The sequence below is a fragment of the Myotis nattereri genome (assembly GCF_964212035.1).
Source record: "Myotis nattereri genome assembly, chromosome: 3".
Taxonomy (NCBI): Eukaryota; Metazoa; Chordata; class Mammalia; order Chiroptera; family Vespertilionidae; genus Myotis; species Myotis nattereri.
Window position 1 is genome coordinate 70,126,765 of NC_138077.1, and position 14,105 is coordinate 70,140,869.

At 38.8% G+C, this 14,105-nt stretch overlaps 1 protein-coding gene across 1 annotated transcript in view; it reads left to right on the forward strand.

The window, feature by feature from the left end:
- Positions 1–14,105, forward strand: part of MORC1 (MORC family CW-type zinc finger 1) — a gene marked incomplete at both ends in the record, with an annotated part of 149,745 nt that overhangs the window by 83,656 nt on the left and 51,984 nt on the right. The window contains one exon of the mRNA XM_081085997.1: positions 11,563–11,628. Within this exon, the coding sequence (XP_080942123.1) occupies positions 11,563–11,628 (66 nt within the window). The remainder of the gene's footprint in view (positions 1–11,562; positions 11,629–14,105) is intronic.

Consider the following 14,105-nt stretch of genomic DNA (forward strand, 5'->3'; position numbering starts at 1 on the left):
TCCTGTGCACCGGGCCTCTACTTGTAAATAATGCTGCAGTGAACGTAAGGTTACATATGTATTTTGGCCCATTTTTAATCAGTAGCTTGTTTTTTTATTTGTTGTTGTTGAGTTTAAAGAGTTCTTTGTACATTTTGAATAACACTTTGATGTCTTACCAGATGTTTCTTTTGCAAACATTTTCTTCCTGTTTGTGGTTTGTCTTCTCATTATCTTGATCCGTTGGTTTTTATAACTTAAAGTTGTTTTTCAGATAAGCAAGATAAGTTTCAAACATTAAGCCAGGTTGGTTGAGGAGTCAATGGAAAGTAAAGAAATGGGAGTGATAAGTAATAAGCTACTTTAGAAAACTTTTACTGAAGGATCAGAGAAGATAGGGGTGAAGGTAAGAGGGCAGTTAAGGTTGGGAGAAATTTGTAGTTGGGAGAGATTTGGCAATGTTTCTGGACTAAGAGAAAGGAACCAGTGCAATTGGAGAAAGTTCACAGCAGAGGTGAGGCCTGATTGATGTAGAAAAATTCCAGCAAAAACAGGAAAGAAGGATTACTAGAACTCAGGTAGAGAGTTTAATTTAGGGTAAGAGGATAGACATTTTTTCCCTCTAAGTTTGTGGGAGAGAAGTTAAAGGTGTCCACATACACCTAATAAAAGAAGAGTCACTATTTGCATAATTGGAGTACCCAAAGAAAAAGTGAGGGCAGAACACATTTTTAAAGGTATAAGTCAGAAAAAATTTTCAAGAAAAAAATAGAACTTCAAGCTATGTATTTGAAACATGGTAGGGAAAACTGTTTCAGAATAGTCAACAACAAAACATATTCTAGTATAGTTACTCAACTGTAAAGAAAAGTAATCTTTTGGTGAATAGACATAAAGACCAAATCACTTACAGGGAGAAAAAAAAATAGATTGGCTTCAAATTCTCTACAAAAGTCTCAGCTCCAGGTGGTAGTGAAGTAAGCTATAAGATCCTTAAGGAAAGAAGTTTTAAACCAATAACTTTATATTCACCATACCATTCTCAAATAAAAAATCTACAAATGAATTTTGATAATAGAAAAAAATACACTTCAAGCAATTTTGTTCTCATGATTCCTTTTGAGGAAACAACTAGAGGTTAAATTTGAACCAGCCAAGAAATCATAAAATTCTACAGCAAAGAACTGGAAATAAGCATTGACTGCATTTAATTCTAAAAATAAGACAAAAACTCATGTAACATTAGGTATCAAACCGAGTGTAAATATCCTGGAAATGTAGCAATGAACCAGCTAACAAAAATAGGAGTCAAGAATGAAAGGTGAAAGGTAAGTTGTATGACCTATACTAGGGAATAAGATCTATCATTGAAGCAATTTAAACATACTTTTTGGTACTAGTATAAACACTAACAAAGATAATATCAATAAATATCAGAGAATGTGAGAAAAGAGGGAAGAGAAAATAAATTTTGTTACTATTCAGAATAGGAAACTTATAGACACTATCTAAAATAGAACTAACAATAAGGGTATTATATAAAGTTGTCATTATAATGGTACACAAAGAAAAAAACCTACATATCAGAAGTACCTACACACACACACACACACACACACACAGAATGGACTATATCATTAAAAACTTAAGAGAACTGGTGCAGCCACTGTGGAGAACAGTATGGAGCTACCTCAGAAGACTAAAAATGGAACTCCCAATTGACCCAGTGATCCCATTTCTAGGAATATATCCCAAGAAACCAGAAATGCCAATCAGAAAGGATATATGCACCCCTATGTTCATAGCAGCACAATTCACCATAGCTAAGATTTGGAAACAGCCTAAGTGCCCATCAGTAGATGAGTGGATTAGAAAACTGTGGTACATATACACAATGGAATACTATGCTACGGTAAAAAAAAGGGAACTCTTGCCTTTTGCAACAGCATGGATGGAACTGGAGAGCATTATGCTAAGTGAAATAAGCCAGTCAGAGAAAGATAAATACCACATGATCTCACTCATTTGTGGATTATAGAGAACAACATAGACTGATGAAAAGGGACAGACCCAAAGACTGAGAAACAGCGATCAGGCTATCAATCCCCAGAAGGAAAGTAGGGGAGGGCGGGGGTAAGGGGAAGAGATCAACCGAAGGACTTGTATACATGTATATAAGCCAAACCAATGGACATGGACAACGGGGGGATGGGATCATGAGTGTGTGTGTGGGGGGGAGGTTGGGGGTTAATGGGGGGGATGAGGACACATTTGTAATACCTTAACTAATAATAATAATAATAACAAAAAACTTAAGAGAAATTATAAAAAAAATAAAATAAAATCATATGACAACTAATACCAAACACATAAATCAATACATATAAATGGCCTAAGCCTACCTTAATAAAGGATAAAGAACTTCAGGTTGTATCACATAGCAAAGATCAAGCCTGCACTGTATGCAAGACATACATCTAAAATGGTAATTCAGAAGGGTTGAATTCAAATAAATATAAGAAAATAAATTAGGGGTCCAGCCTAAAATCAGACAAGTTGAAATTCAAGGGGAAAACTTTAAACAGTACAGGGAAGGGCACTTAATTAGGCAAAAGTCAGTAGTTCACAGTGAAGATGTATCAATTATAAATCTCTCACTCCAGTTAATGTAGTGTTGAGTTCCATAAAGCAAAACCTACAAACAATGCATGGAAAAAGAAACAATAATACTAGTAATAAGAAACTTCAATGCAGCTGAAGAAAGGGATGAAGAAACTTTTAAAGTACTAACAGAGAAAGATCTCAAGGATGGATATATATATATATATATATATATATATATATATATATATATATTTATAATCTCCTTAAGTAAAAAAAGCAAGATACAAACTATGTATATAAATGCTACCATTTTTCCCTACCTCAAAAAAGGGGGGACAATTTATTTATACATGCTTGTATACAATGTGCAAACAAATCTCTGGAAATATAAACAAAAAAGGAGCAACAGTGGTTATTTGTTAGAGGAATGTGAACTGGACAGATGGAGAATGGAGTAGTAAGGAAACTTAAAAAATAGACTTAAAAATATATGTTGTTCCATGTGAATATATTATCTATATAAACATCTAAAAAGAAATTATACTACAGAGGCATAGAAGATAAAGCAATTTTCCCTTGGGGAATTGGGAGATGTATTTAGAATGTATAAAATTTGAACTGAGACTTGAAGGATGAGTGAACTCTCTAAAACAGGGTCCTCAAACTTTTTTTTTTTTGTTTTGTTTTGTTTTTTTAATTTATTGCTTAAAGTATTACAAAGGGTATTACATATGTGTCCATTTTATCCCCCCGCCCTAGACAGTCCCCTAGCCTCCCCTATCCCCCAATGTCTTATGTCCACTGGTTATGCTTATATGCATGCATACAAGTCCTTTAGTTGATCTCTTACCCCCCTACCTCCTGCCCCCCAACCCTCCCCGGCCTTACCGCTGCAGTTTGACAATCTGTTTGAGGCAGCTCTGCCTCTGTATCTATTATTGTTCAAAAGTTTATAATGGTCTCTATTATCCATGAATGAGTGAGATCATGTGGTATGTTTCCTTCATTGACTGGCTTATTTCACTTAGCATAATGCTCTCCAGTTCCATCCATGACGTTGCAAATGGTAAGAGTTCCTTCCTTTTTAGAGCAGCATAGTATTCCATCGTGTAGATGTACCACAGTTTTCTAATCCATTCATCTACTGATGGGCACTTAGGCTGTTTCCAGATCTTAGCTATGGTGAATTGTGCTGCTATGAACATAGGGGTGCATATATCCTTTCTGATTGGTGTTTCTGGTTTCTTGGGATATATTCCTAGGAGTGGGATCACAGGGTCAAATGGGAGTTCCATTTTCAGTTTTTTAAGGAAACTCCATACTGTCTTCCATAGTGGCTGCACCAGTCTGCATTCCCACCAGCAGTGCACAAGTGTTCCCTTTTCTCCACATCCTCTCCAGCACTTGTCGTTTGTTGATTTGTTGATGAAAGCCAGTCTGACAGGTGTGAGATGGTACCTCATTGTTGTTTTGATTTGCATCTCTCGGATGATTAGTGACTTTGAGCATGTTTTCATATGTCTCTTGGCTTTCTGAATGTCCTCTTTTGAAAGGTGTCTATTTAGGTCCTTTGCCCATTTTTTGATTGGATTGTTTATCTTCCTTTTGTTGAGTTGTATGAGTTCCCTATAAATTTTGGAGATTAGGCCCTTATCAGATATGACATTGGCAAATATATTTTCCCACACAGTGGGTTTTCTCGTTGTTTTGTTGATGGTTTCTTTTGCTGTGCAGAAGCTTTTTATTTTGATGTAGTCCCATTTGTTCATTTTCTCTTTAGTTTCAAGTGTCCTAGGAGCTGTATCAGTGAAGAAATTGCTTCGGCATATGTCTGAGATTTTGTTGCCTTTGGATTCTTCTAGAATTTTTATGGTTTTCTGTCGTACATTTAAGTCCTTTATCCATTTTGAGTTTATTTTTGTGTATGGTGTAAGTTGGTGGTCTAGTTTCATTTTTTTTGCATGTATCTGTCCAATTTTCCCAACACCATTTATTGAAGAGACTATCTTGTCTCCATTGTATGTTCTTGCCTCCTTTGTCAAATATTAATTGAGCATATTGGTTCGGGCCGATTTCTGGGCTCTCTATTCTATTCCATTGATCTATATGACTATTCTTGTGCCAGTACCAGGCAGTTTTGAGAACAGTGGCTTTGTAATACAACTTAATATCTGGTATTGAGATCCCACCTACTTTGGTCTTTTTCAGGATTGCTGTAGCTATTCGAGGTCTTTTTTTATTCCAGATGAATTTTTGGAGAGTTCGTTCTAGATCTCTGAAGTATGCCGTTGGTATTTTAATGGGAAGTGCGTTGAATTTATAGATTGCTTTGGGTAGTATGGACATTTTAATGATGTTGATTCTACCAATCCATGAACACGGTATGTTCTTCCATCTGTTTATGTCTTCCTCTATATCTTTTTTCAACGTCCTGTAGTTTTCTGAGTAGAGGTCTTTTACCTCTTTAGTTAAGTTTATTCCTAGGTAGCTTAATTTTTTTGGTGCGATGGTAAACGGGATTGTTTTTATAATCTCTCTTTCTGAAAGTTCACTATTGGTGTATAGAAATGCCTCAGATTTCTTGGGGTTAATTTTGTATCCTGCTACATTGCCAAATTCATGTATTAAGTCTAGTAGCTTTTTGATGGAGTCTCTAGGGTTCTGTATGTATAATATCATGTCGTCTGCAAATAAGGACAGTTTTACTTCCTCTTTTCCAATTTGAATGCCTTTTATTTCTTCTTCTTGCCGAATTGCAATGGCTAACACTTCCAGTACTATGTTGAACAGGAGTGGTGAGAGGGGGCATCCCTGTCTTGTTCCTGTTCTTAGGGGAAACGGTGTTAGTTTTTGTCCATTGAGTATGATGTTGGCTGTGGGCCTGTCATATATGGCTTTTATTATGTTGAGGTATGATCCTTCTACTCCCACCTTGCTGAGAGCTTTTATCAAAAATGGGTGTTGAATTTTGTCAAATGCTTTTTCTGCATCAATGGATATGACCATGTGGTTTTTTTCTTTCAATTTGTTTATGTGATGTATCACATTTATTGATTTGCGGATATTGTACCATCCTTGCATCCCTGGGATAAATCCTACTTGGTCATGGTGTATGATCTTTCTGATGTACTGCTGGATCCGATTTGCTAAGATTTTGTTGAGGATTTTGGCATCTATGTTCATGAGGGATATTGGCCTGTAATTCTCTTTCATTGTGTTGTCTTTACCTGGTTTTGGTATTAGGGTGATGCTGGCTTCATAGAATGAGCTTGGAAGTGTTCCTTCCTCTTGAATTTTTTGTAGTAGTCTGAGGAGGATAGGTTTTAGTTCTTCCTTGAATGTTTGGTAAAACTCCCCTGTGAAGCCGTCTGGTCCTGGGCTTTTGTTTGATGGAAGCTTTTTGATGACTGCTTCAATTTCTTCCATAGTTATTGGCCTGTTGAGATTTTTAGATTCTTCCTGATTGAGTTTTGGAATGTTGTATTTTTCTAGGAATTTGTCCATTTCCTCCAGGTTGTCTAGTTTGTTGGAGTAGAGCTGTCCATAGTATTTTTTAACAATCATTTGTATTTCTGTGGGGTCTGTTGTTATTTCGCCTCTATCGTTTCTGATTTTGTTTATTTGGGTCCTCTCTCTTTGCTTCTTGGTGAGTCTGGCTAGAGGTTTGTCAATCTTGTTTATCCTTTCAAAGAACCAGCTCTTGGTTTCATTGATTTTCTGTATTGTTTTTTTGGTCTCTATGTCATTTATGTCTGCTCTAATCTTTATTATCTCCTTCCTTCTGCTCACTCTGGGGTTTTCTTGTTGCTCTCTTTCTAATTCTTTGAGTTGTAGAGTTAGCTGATTTACTACCATTTTTTCTTGTTTTTTGAGATAGGCCTGTAGAGCTATAAACTTCCCTCTCAGGACTGCTTTCATTGTGTCCCATAGGTTTTGGATTGTTGTGTTTTCATTGTCATTAGTTTCCAGGATGTTTCGAATTTCTTCTTTGATTTCATTGGTAACCCAATCAATATTTAATAGCATGCTATTCAGCTTCCAGGTGTTTGAGTATTTTGGGTTGTTTTTATTGTAGTTTATTTCTAATATTATGCCATCGTGGTCTGCGAAGACGCTTTTTATGATTTCAATCTTCTTGAATTTGGGGATACTTTGCTTGTGACCCAATATATGGTCTATTTTTGAATATGTCTTATGAGCATTTGAGTAGAATGTATATTCCCTGGCTTTGGGGTGAAGTGTTCTGAAGATGTCTGTTAAGTCCATCTGATCTAGTGAGTCATTTAGGATTGCTGTTTCTTTGCTGATTGTTTGTCTAGAGGATTTATCCAGTGTTGTCAGTGGTGTATTAAAGTCCCCGACTATGATTGTATTGTTGCCGATCTCTCCTTTGATATCTTCCAGGAGTTTTTTTATGAATTTGGGTGCTCCTGCATTGGGTGCATATATGTTTACCAGAGTTATATCTTCTTGTTGTATTGATCCCTTTAGTATTATGAAGTGGCCTTCCTTATCTCTTGTTATGGCCTTCACTTTGAGGTCTATTTTGTCCGATATAAGTATTGCTACCCCAGCTTTCTTTTCCTTTCCATTTGCCTGAAAGATATTTTTCCATCCTTTCACTTTCAGTCTGTGTGAGTCCCTTCTAATGAGGTGGGTTTCTTGTAGACAGCAGATGTATGGGCCATGTTTTTTTATCCATTCAGCCACTCGATGTCTTTTGTTTGGAGCATTTAGTCCGTTTACGTTTAAAGTTATTATTGAAAGGTACTTGTTTGTAGCCATTTCTGTTTTTGTGTGGCTGTTTTCTTTCTGGGATTTTTATTTCTTCTTTTTACACCAGTCCCTTTAGCATTCCTTGCATTGCTGGCTTGGTGGTGATAAACTCCCTTAGCCTTTTTTTGTCTGTGAAGCTTCTTATTTCCCCTTCAAGTTTGAATGATAGCCTTGCTGGATAGAGTATTCTTGGATTCAGACCTTTGCTTTGCATCACTTTGTAAATTTCTGTCCATTCTTTTCTGGCCTGATGTGTTTCTGTTGAGAAATCATTTGACAATCTAATGGGAGATCCCTTGTATGTAACTTTCCGTCTCTCTCTTGCAGCCTGTAAGATTCTCTCTTTGTCCTGAACATTTGCCATGGTAATTATGATGTGTCTTGGTGTGGGTCTTTTCGGGTTCACCTTGTTTGGGACTCTCTGGGCATGTGTGACTTTTTTCTTCCCCACCTCAGGGAAGTTTTCTGATATTATTTCTTCTAATAGGTTTTCTAATCCTTGTTCATCCTTCTGTTGTTCTGGTACCCCTATTATTCGTATGTTGTTTCGTTTCATGTTGTCCCAAAGCTCCCTTAGGCTCTCCTCCTGTCTTTTAATTTTTTTCTCCAATTGCAGTACATTTTGGGTGTGTTTTGTTTCCTTGTCTTCTAATTCACTAATTCGGTCCTCCGCTTCTCCTAGTCTACTGTTGATACTTTCAATGGAGTTTTTCATTGCAGCTATATCACTCTTCATTTCTTCTTGGGTCTTACTTAAGTTGTTGATTTTTTCATCTGTTTCTTCTAGCTTCTTCCATATGTTATCGATTTTTTCATCTGTTTCTTCTTGCTTCTTGCAGAGGTTGTCAATTTTTTCCTCCATCCGGTTTATGCACTCTAGGACCCTTATTCTGAATTCTTTGTCTGTCATGTTGCATGCCTCTGTATTACTTAGCTGCTTTTCTGGAGAGTCCTCCTTCTCTTTCCTTTGGGGGTTTCTTTGTCTACCCATGTTTGATCTCACTGACATATCTAGACGTTGAGTCGTTCAGTGGTTGCTCCCTTGGTGGCAGTGACTCCTTGGTCTGTGGTTGCTCTTCGGGCAGTTGCGGTAGCAGCTGCTCTTCAGTTGGCAGCAGCTCCTCTGGTGGGTGCTGTTCACAGCTGTGGTGGCTCTTCTGGCTGGTGGGGCGAGGTTTCACGTACAGCTGCTGTTCCTCAGCAGAGGGTGTTGGTGCTCAGGAGGTTGCTGTTGCTTGGATCTGCTCTATAAGGAACTTCCAGAATATCATTTCTAGGTGATATTGATCTTATACTGTTGTGATGATGAATTGAGATGAGATGAGCATGTAGCCAGGACCTTTCCAGGGGAGTTCTGCTCTTCCCGGCTGCAAACTGTCTCACCAGCTGAGCAATTTCGCCAATTCGGGGTGGATGCTATTAGTTTCAGCTGCTCTCTCCATTTGCTCCGGGACAGGACCTGGGACGCGTCTGCCTATATCGCCGCCATCTTCTCTCTCCCCCCTCAAACTTTTTAAACGGGGGGCCAGTTCACTGTCCCTCAGACCGTTGGAGGGCCGGACTATAGTTTAAAAAAAACTATGAACAAACTCCTATGCACACTGCACATATCTTATTTTGAAGTAAAAAAAAACAACACGGGAACAAATACAATACTTGTATTTGCATGTGGCCCACGGGCTGTAGTTTGAGGACCCCTGCTCTAAAAAATGGAGAAGATTGGGAAGTTATTACAGGCAAAGGAAATAGGTTATACCAGTGATGGCGAACCTATGACACGCGTGTCAGAGGTGACACGCGAACTCATTTTTTGGTTGATTTTTCTTTGTTAAATGGCATTTAAATATATACAGTAAATATCAAAAATATAAATCTTTGTTTTACTATGGTTGCAAATATCAAAAAATTTCTGTATGTGACACGGCACCAGAGTTAAGTTAGGGTTTTTCAAAATGCTGACACGCTGAGCTCAAAAGGTTCGCCATCACTGGGTTATACAAAAGCATGAGAACATAAAAGTGAACCTGGGAAATAGGGATTGGGGACTGAGTCTGTGAGGGCAACAGGGGGCATGAGAGGGGTGGAAAATGGCTCAGAAGAGGAATTTAAAAGTTTAGGCAACAGCCATTGGAAAGCTGATTGTTACGTTATGGTAGGTGCTGTTTGGTTCCATTTAAGGGACTTGAATGTATGGGCCATTCCATATGCCCAGTCCTGTAGAAATGAGACTCTGTCTGCTAGGCTGGTGGTTCTCAGTCCTGACTGCATATAGAGTCACGTGGAGCGTTCCATAAAATGCTGACGCTAGGCTCCCCCACTCCACACAATTCATTGAGAATTCTAGGGCTTAAGAACATGGAATCGGTAGTTTGCTCTAAACACTTACCAGGTGATTCTAATTACATGCATTTAATTTTGAGAATGCCATCTACCCCCACCCTTCCTCCTCCTCTACCATCTTTTAATAAACAGAATAATATTGTATAGAAAGTGGTTGTGACATAGGTCTAGAAAAGTCTCTGAACTAGAAGCAAGAAAATGGGAGATTATAGAAAATAGTTCAATCAGAAATGATGAAAGCCTTTAAAAAGTATGGTTATTTACCCTATCCAGTTGCTAAGTGGTTAGAGCAGTTAGATTCTGGTCAGGGCATGTACCAGGAGGAGGCAAGATTTGATGTGTCTCTCACATGGATGTTTCTCTTTCTCTGTCTCTACCACTCCCTTCCACTCTCTCTAAAAATCAATGGAAAAATATTTTTGGGTGAGGATTAACAACATCAACAAAAAGTATGGTTATTTGAGGCCAGTGTAAAGTTTTGAATTTAAAATATATTTAAGTGGAGAAATCCACAAGGCTTGATCACTGATTAGGTGGAAGGGATTGAGAGTGATGATCATCCAAAGCTAACCTAGCTTGGATGGCTGGGTGTATGGTGATGTCATTAGTCGAAAGAGGAATCCACTGCTGGGCTGGTGTGGCTCAGTGGTTGAGCGTTGACCTAAGAACCAGAAGGTCACAGTTTGATTCCTGATCAGGGTATATGCCTGGGTTGCAGGCTCGATTCCCAATGTGGAGTGTGCAGGAGGCAGCCGATCAATGATTCTCTATCATTGATGTTTCTCTCCCTTTCCCTCTCTCTTCTTTTCTGAAATCAATAAAAATACATTTTAAAAAAAGAAGGGGAATGCTCTAGGAAGTACTGGTTGGGGGTGAGTGTAGGTAGAGGCAAAATAGTGGATTCAGTTTTGCAAGGGTTGCCTTGAAGATATCTGGAATTTATAAGATGCACCAAGGGGCATTTGGATCTGAGCAAAGAGGAAAAGGCACTATTTAAAAATCTCTGCATTCCATCCACATCTAAAAAATTTTCCGCAGAGAACAGATCTCACCCTTAATCAGAGTCAGGACCAATTTGGGGGATAGGTACGTACAAGAGCAAGGTAAATATCCCGTCCTAGAGCATCTGGACCGAGCTGATACTGCAATGGAACAATGAGAGATGATGGGTGCACTGAAAGGAGGTGCAAGTGGTCCCCTACCCAGGGTTCCAACCCGAGGGGAGTGAAGCTGGGCCTGGGGTGCAGAGCCTGCGTTGTTCTTTATGTTCTCTCTGTGTATTTCATTAGTGTCTCATCATTTTAGGGTAATGGTCATCACAGCCAATTTAGCTTAAAAGGTGCTTCCTTTTCAGGGAGAGCAAATGCTTCCTCTTCTTTCAGCCCTGCCTCTGCGTACAAGGCAGCAGCTAGATGAGAGGAATAAGGCAGCATCCAGCGAGGAGGGATAAAGCCACTCTACCCTCAAAAGTCCCTTGAAGCTCAGGCCTGGAGCTCTGACCTAGACGGAGCTATTGCTGAAGGTCAGAATGCATTCCAGATGCTGGGACCTCAGAGTAGGGAACCCAGGGTCTCCGAAAGGGGAGAGAGGCCTGGGGAGATGGTGTTTGATGAGGGGCACCCTGACCTTGCTCATAAGACATTTGATCTATAATGTTTCAACAGCCATCGGGTTCTCTTTTACCATCCAGTCCCCACTAATCAGAACATCTAAACTGGAAGGGAACCCTTAAGTAATGATCAATTATCAGTGAGGATATGCAATCTTGAAACTTCTAAGAAGTGAAGAATATTGAATTATTGTAATATGCCAATTGCAAGTTATTTGTTACTCACATTTGTCTAATGACTTTTTCCATAATAGCTTCAGTTTATACCAAAAAGCAGGATTGCTGAGTCCACTACCATCTGCCGAATTTCAGCATCTAAGGTGAGTGATTAAAGTAGGATTGAGCCATTTGTGTGATGTTTTTCATATAAAGGATAAGACTTATCAAGGGCCAAATGTCATCATGGTTTATGAGCTTCAAAAAGTGAAGCACTCTGGGAGGAGGGAAATAAAGGGGGGTAAATGGGAGAGTATCTGTAATATTGTCAACAACAAAAGATATGTTAAAAAAGTGGCCCTAACTGGTTTGGCTCAGTGGATAGAGCGTCGGCCTGTGGACTGAAGGGTCCCAGGTTCGATTCCGGTCAGGGGCATGTACCTTGGTTGCGGGCACATCCCCAGTGGGAGTTGTGCAGGAGGCAGCTGATCAATGTTTCTCTCTCATCGATGTTTCTGGCTCTCTATCCCTCTCCCTTCCTCTCTGTATAAAATCAATAAAATATATTTTTTTAAAAAAAGTGAAGCACTAATGAATTCTTTTAAAACTGTCACCATTTTTCTTATTAGGGTGATATTAATAAGAAAAAATGTTTATTAGGAAAACACAGAAAATAAAATATAAATAAGAAAATTTAAATCATGTATTGTCTTACTTCTTAGAGCTGATGACCATTTAATATATTTTAATGTATTTCTTTCCAATATTTTCAATGGATATATATGATACATATATTTATATATTTAATATGAAGAGAGAGACTATCTGGATATATTTGCCTAGAAATATGTTATATGTGTAATTTCTACATTGTTTCTTATGTTTGCTAAATGTCATATCCTATATAATAAAACCCTAATATGCAAATTGACCAAACAACGGAACGACCAGTCGCCATGTCGCACACTGACCACCAAGGGGCAGATGCTTAATGCAGGAGCCCCCTGGTTGTCAGTGCGCTCCCACAGGGGGAGTGTTGCTCAGCCAGAAGCCAGGCTCACAGCTGGCGAGCACAGAAGCAGTGGTGGGAGCCTCTCCTGCCTCTGTGGCAGGACTAAGGACCCCTCGGGGGTTGTCTGCAGGCAGACATCCCCCAAAGGGTCCCAGTCTGCGAGAGTGTGCAGGCTGGGCTGAGGGACCCCCCCCCCCCAGTGCATAAATGTCATGCACTGGGCCTCTAGTTGTATTATATTTCTCAAATATCTATTATCTAAAATTTAAAATGTAGAGGGAAAATTTATAAATCTTTACATAAAGCTTTCAGTTATACCATCACACAGAAAACATGGAAAATTATAATTTTAGTTCACATTTGTTAACAGGCAGATTATGGGATTGATTAACCCCAGCCAACATTTAGATAAGCAGATTATTTATATATATATGCACCAGGGAGCCAAAGGCAAGTAAATCTCTGTTGGAAGGAATCAAGAAGCACACTGTTCTCAATTTGGGGTCTTCTGTATCCTCAAAATTAGATTTGTTGACTCAGCCCAGCTCTATTGATTCTGAATGAGCCATTATAGTGGTATACATTTCCTAAAGTCTGTTTCTTTTTTTTTTTTTTTTTTTTGTTTTGTTTTTGTTTTTGTTTTTTTGGTTTTTTGTTTTTGTTTTTTTTTTTTTTTATTGCTTAAAGTATTACAACGGGTATTACATATGTGTCCATTTTATCACCCCGCCCTAGACAGTCCCCTAGCCTCCCCTATCCCCCAGTGTCTCATGTCCATTGGTTATGCTTATATGCATGCATACAAGTCCTTTAGTTGATCTCTTACCCCCCTACCTCCTGCCCCCCAACCCTCCCCGGCCTTCCTGCTGCAGTTTGACAATCTGTTTGAGGCTGCTCTGCCTCTGTATCTATTATTGTTCAAAAGTTTATAATGTTCTCTATTATCCATGAATGAGTGAGATCATGTGGTATTTTTCCTTCATTGACTGGCTTATTTCACTTAGCATAATGCTCTCCAGTTCCATCCATGACGTTGCAAATGGTAAGAGTTCCTTCCTTTTTAGAGCAGCATAGTATTCCATCGTGTAGATGTACCACAGTTTTCTAATCCATTCATCTACTGATGGGCACTTAGGCTGTTTCCAGATCTTAGCTATGGTGAATTGTGCTGCTATGAACATAGGGGTGCATATATCCTTTCTGATTGGTGTTTCTGGTTTCTTGGGATATATTCCTAGGAGTGGGATCACAGGGTCAAATGGGAGTTCCATTTTCAGTTTTTTAAGGAAACTCCATACTGTCTTCCATAGTGGCTGCACCAGTCTGCATTCCCACCAGCAGTGCACAAGTGATCCTTTTTCTCCACATCCTCTCCAGCACTTGTCGTTTGTTGATTTGTTGATGATAGCCAGTCTGACAGGTGTGAGATGATACCTCATTGTTGTTTTGATTTGCATCTCTCGGATGATTAGTGACTTTGAGCATGTTTTCATATGTCTCTTGGCTTTCTGAATGTCCTCTTTTGAAAGGTGTCTATTTAGGTCCTTTGCCCACTTTTTGATTGGATTGTTTATCTTCCTTTTGTTGAGTTGTATGAGTTCCCTATAAATTTTGGAGATTAGGCCCTTA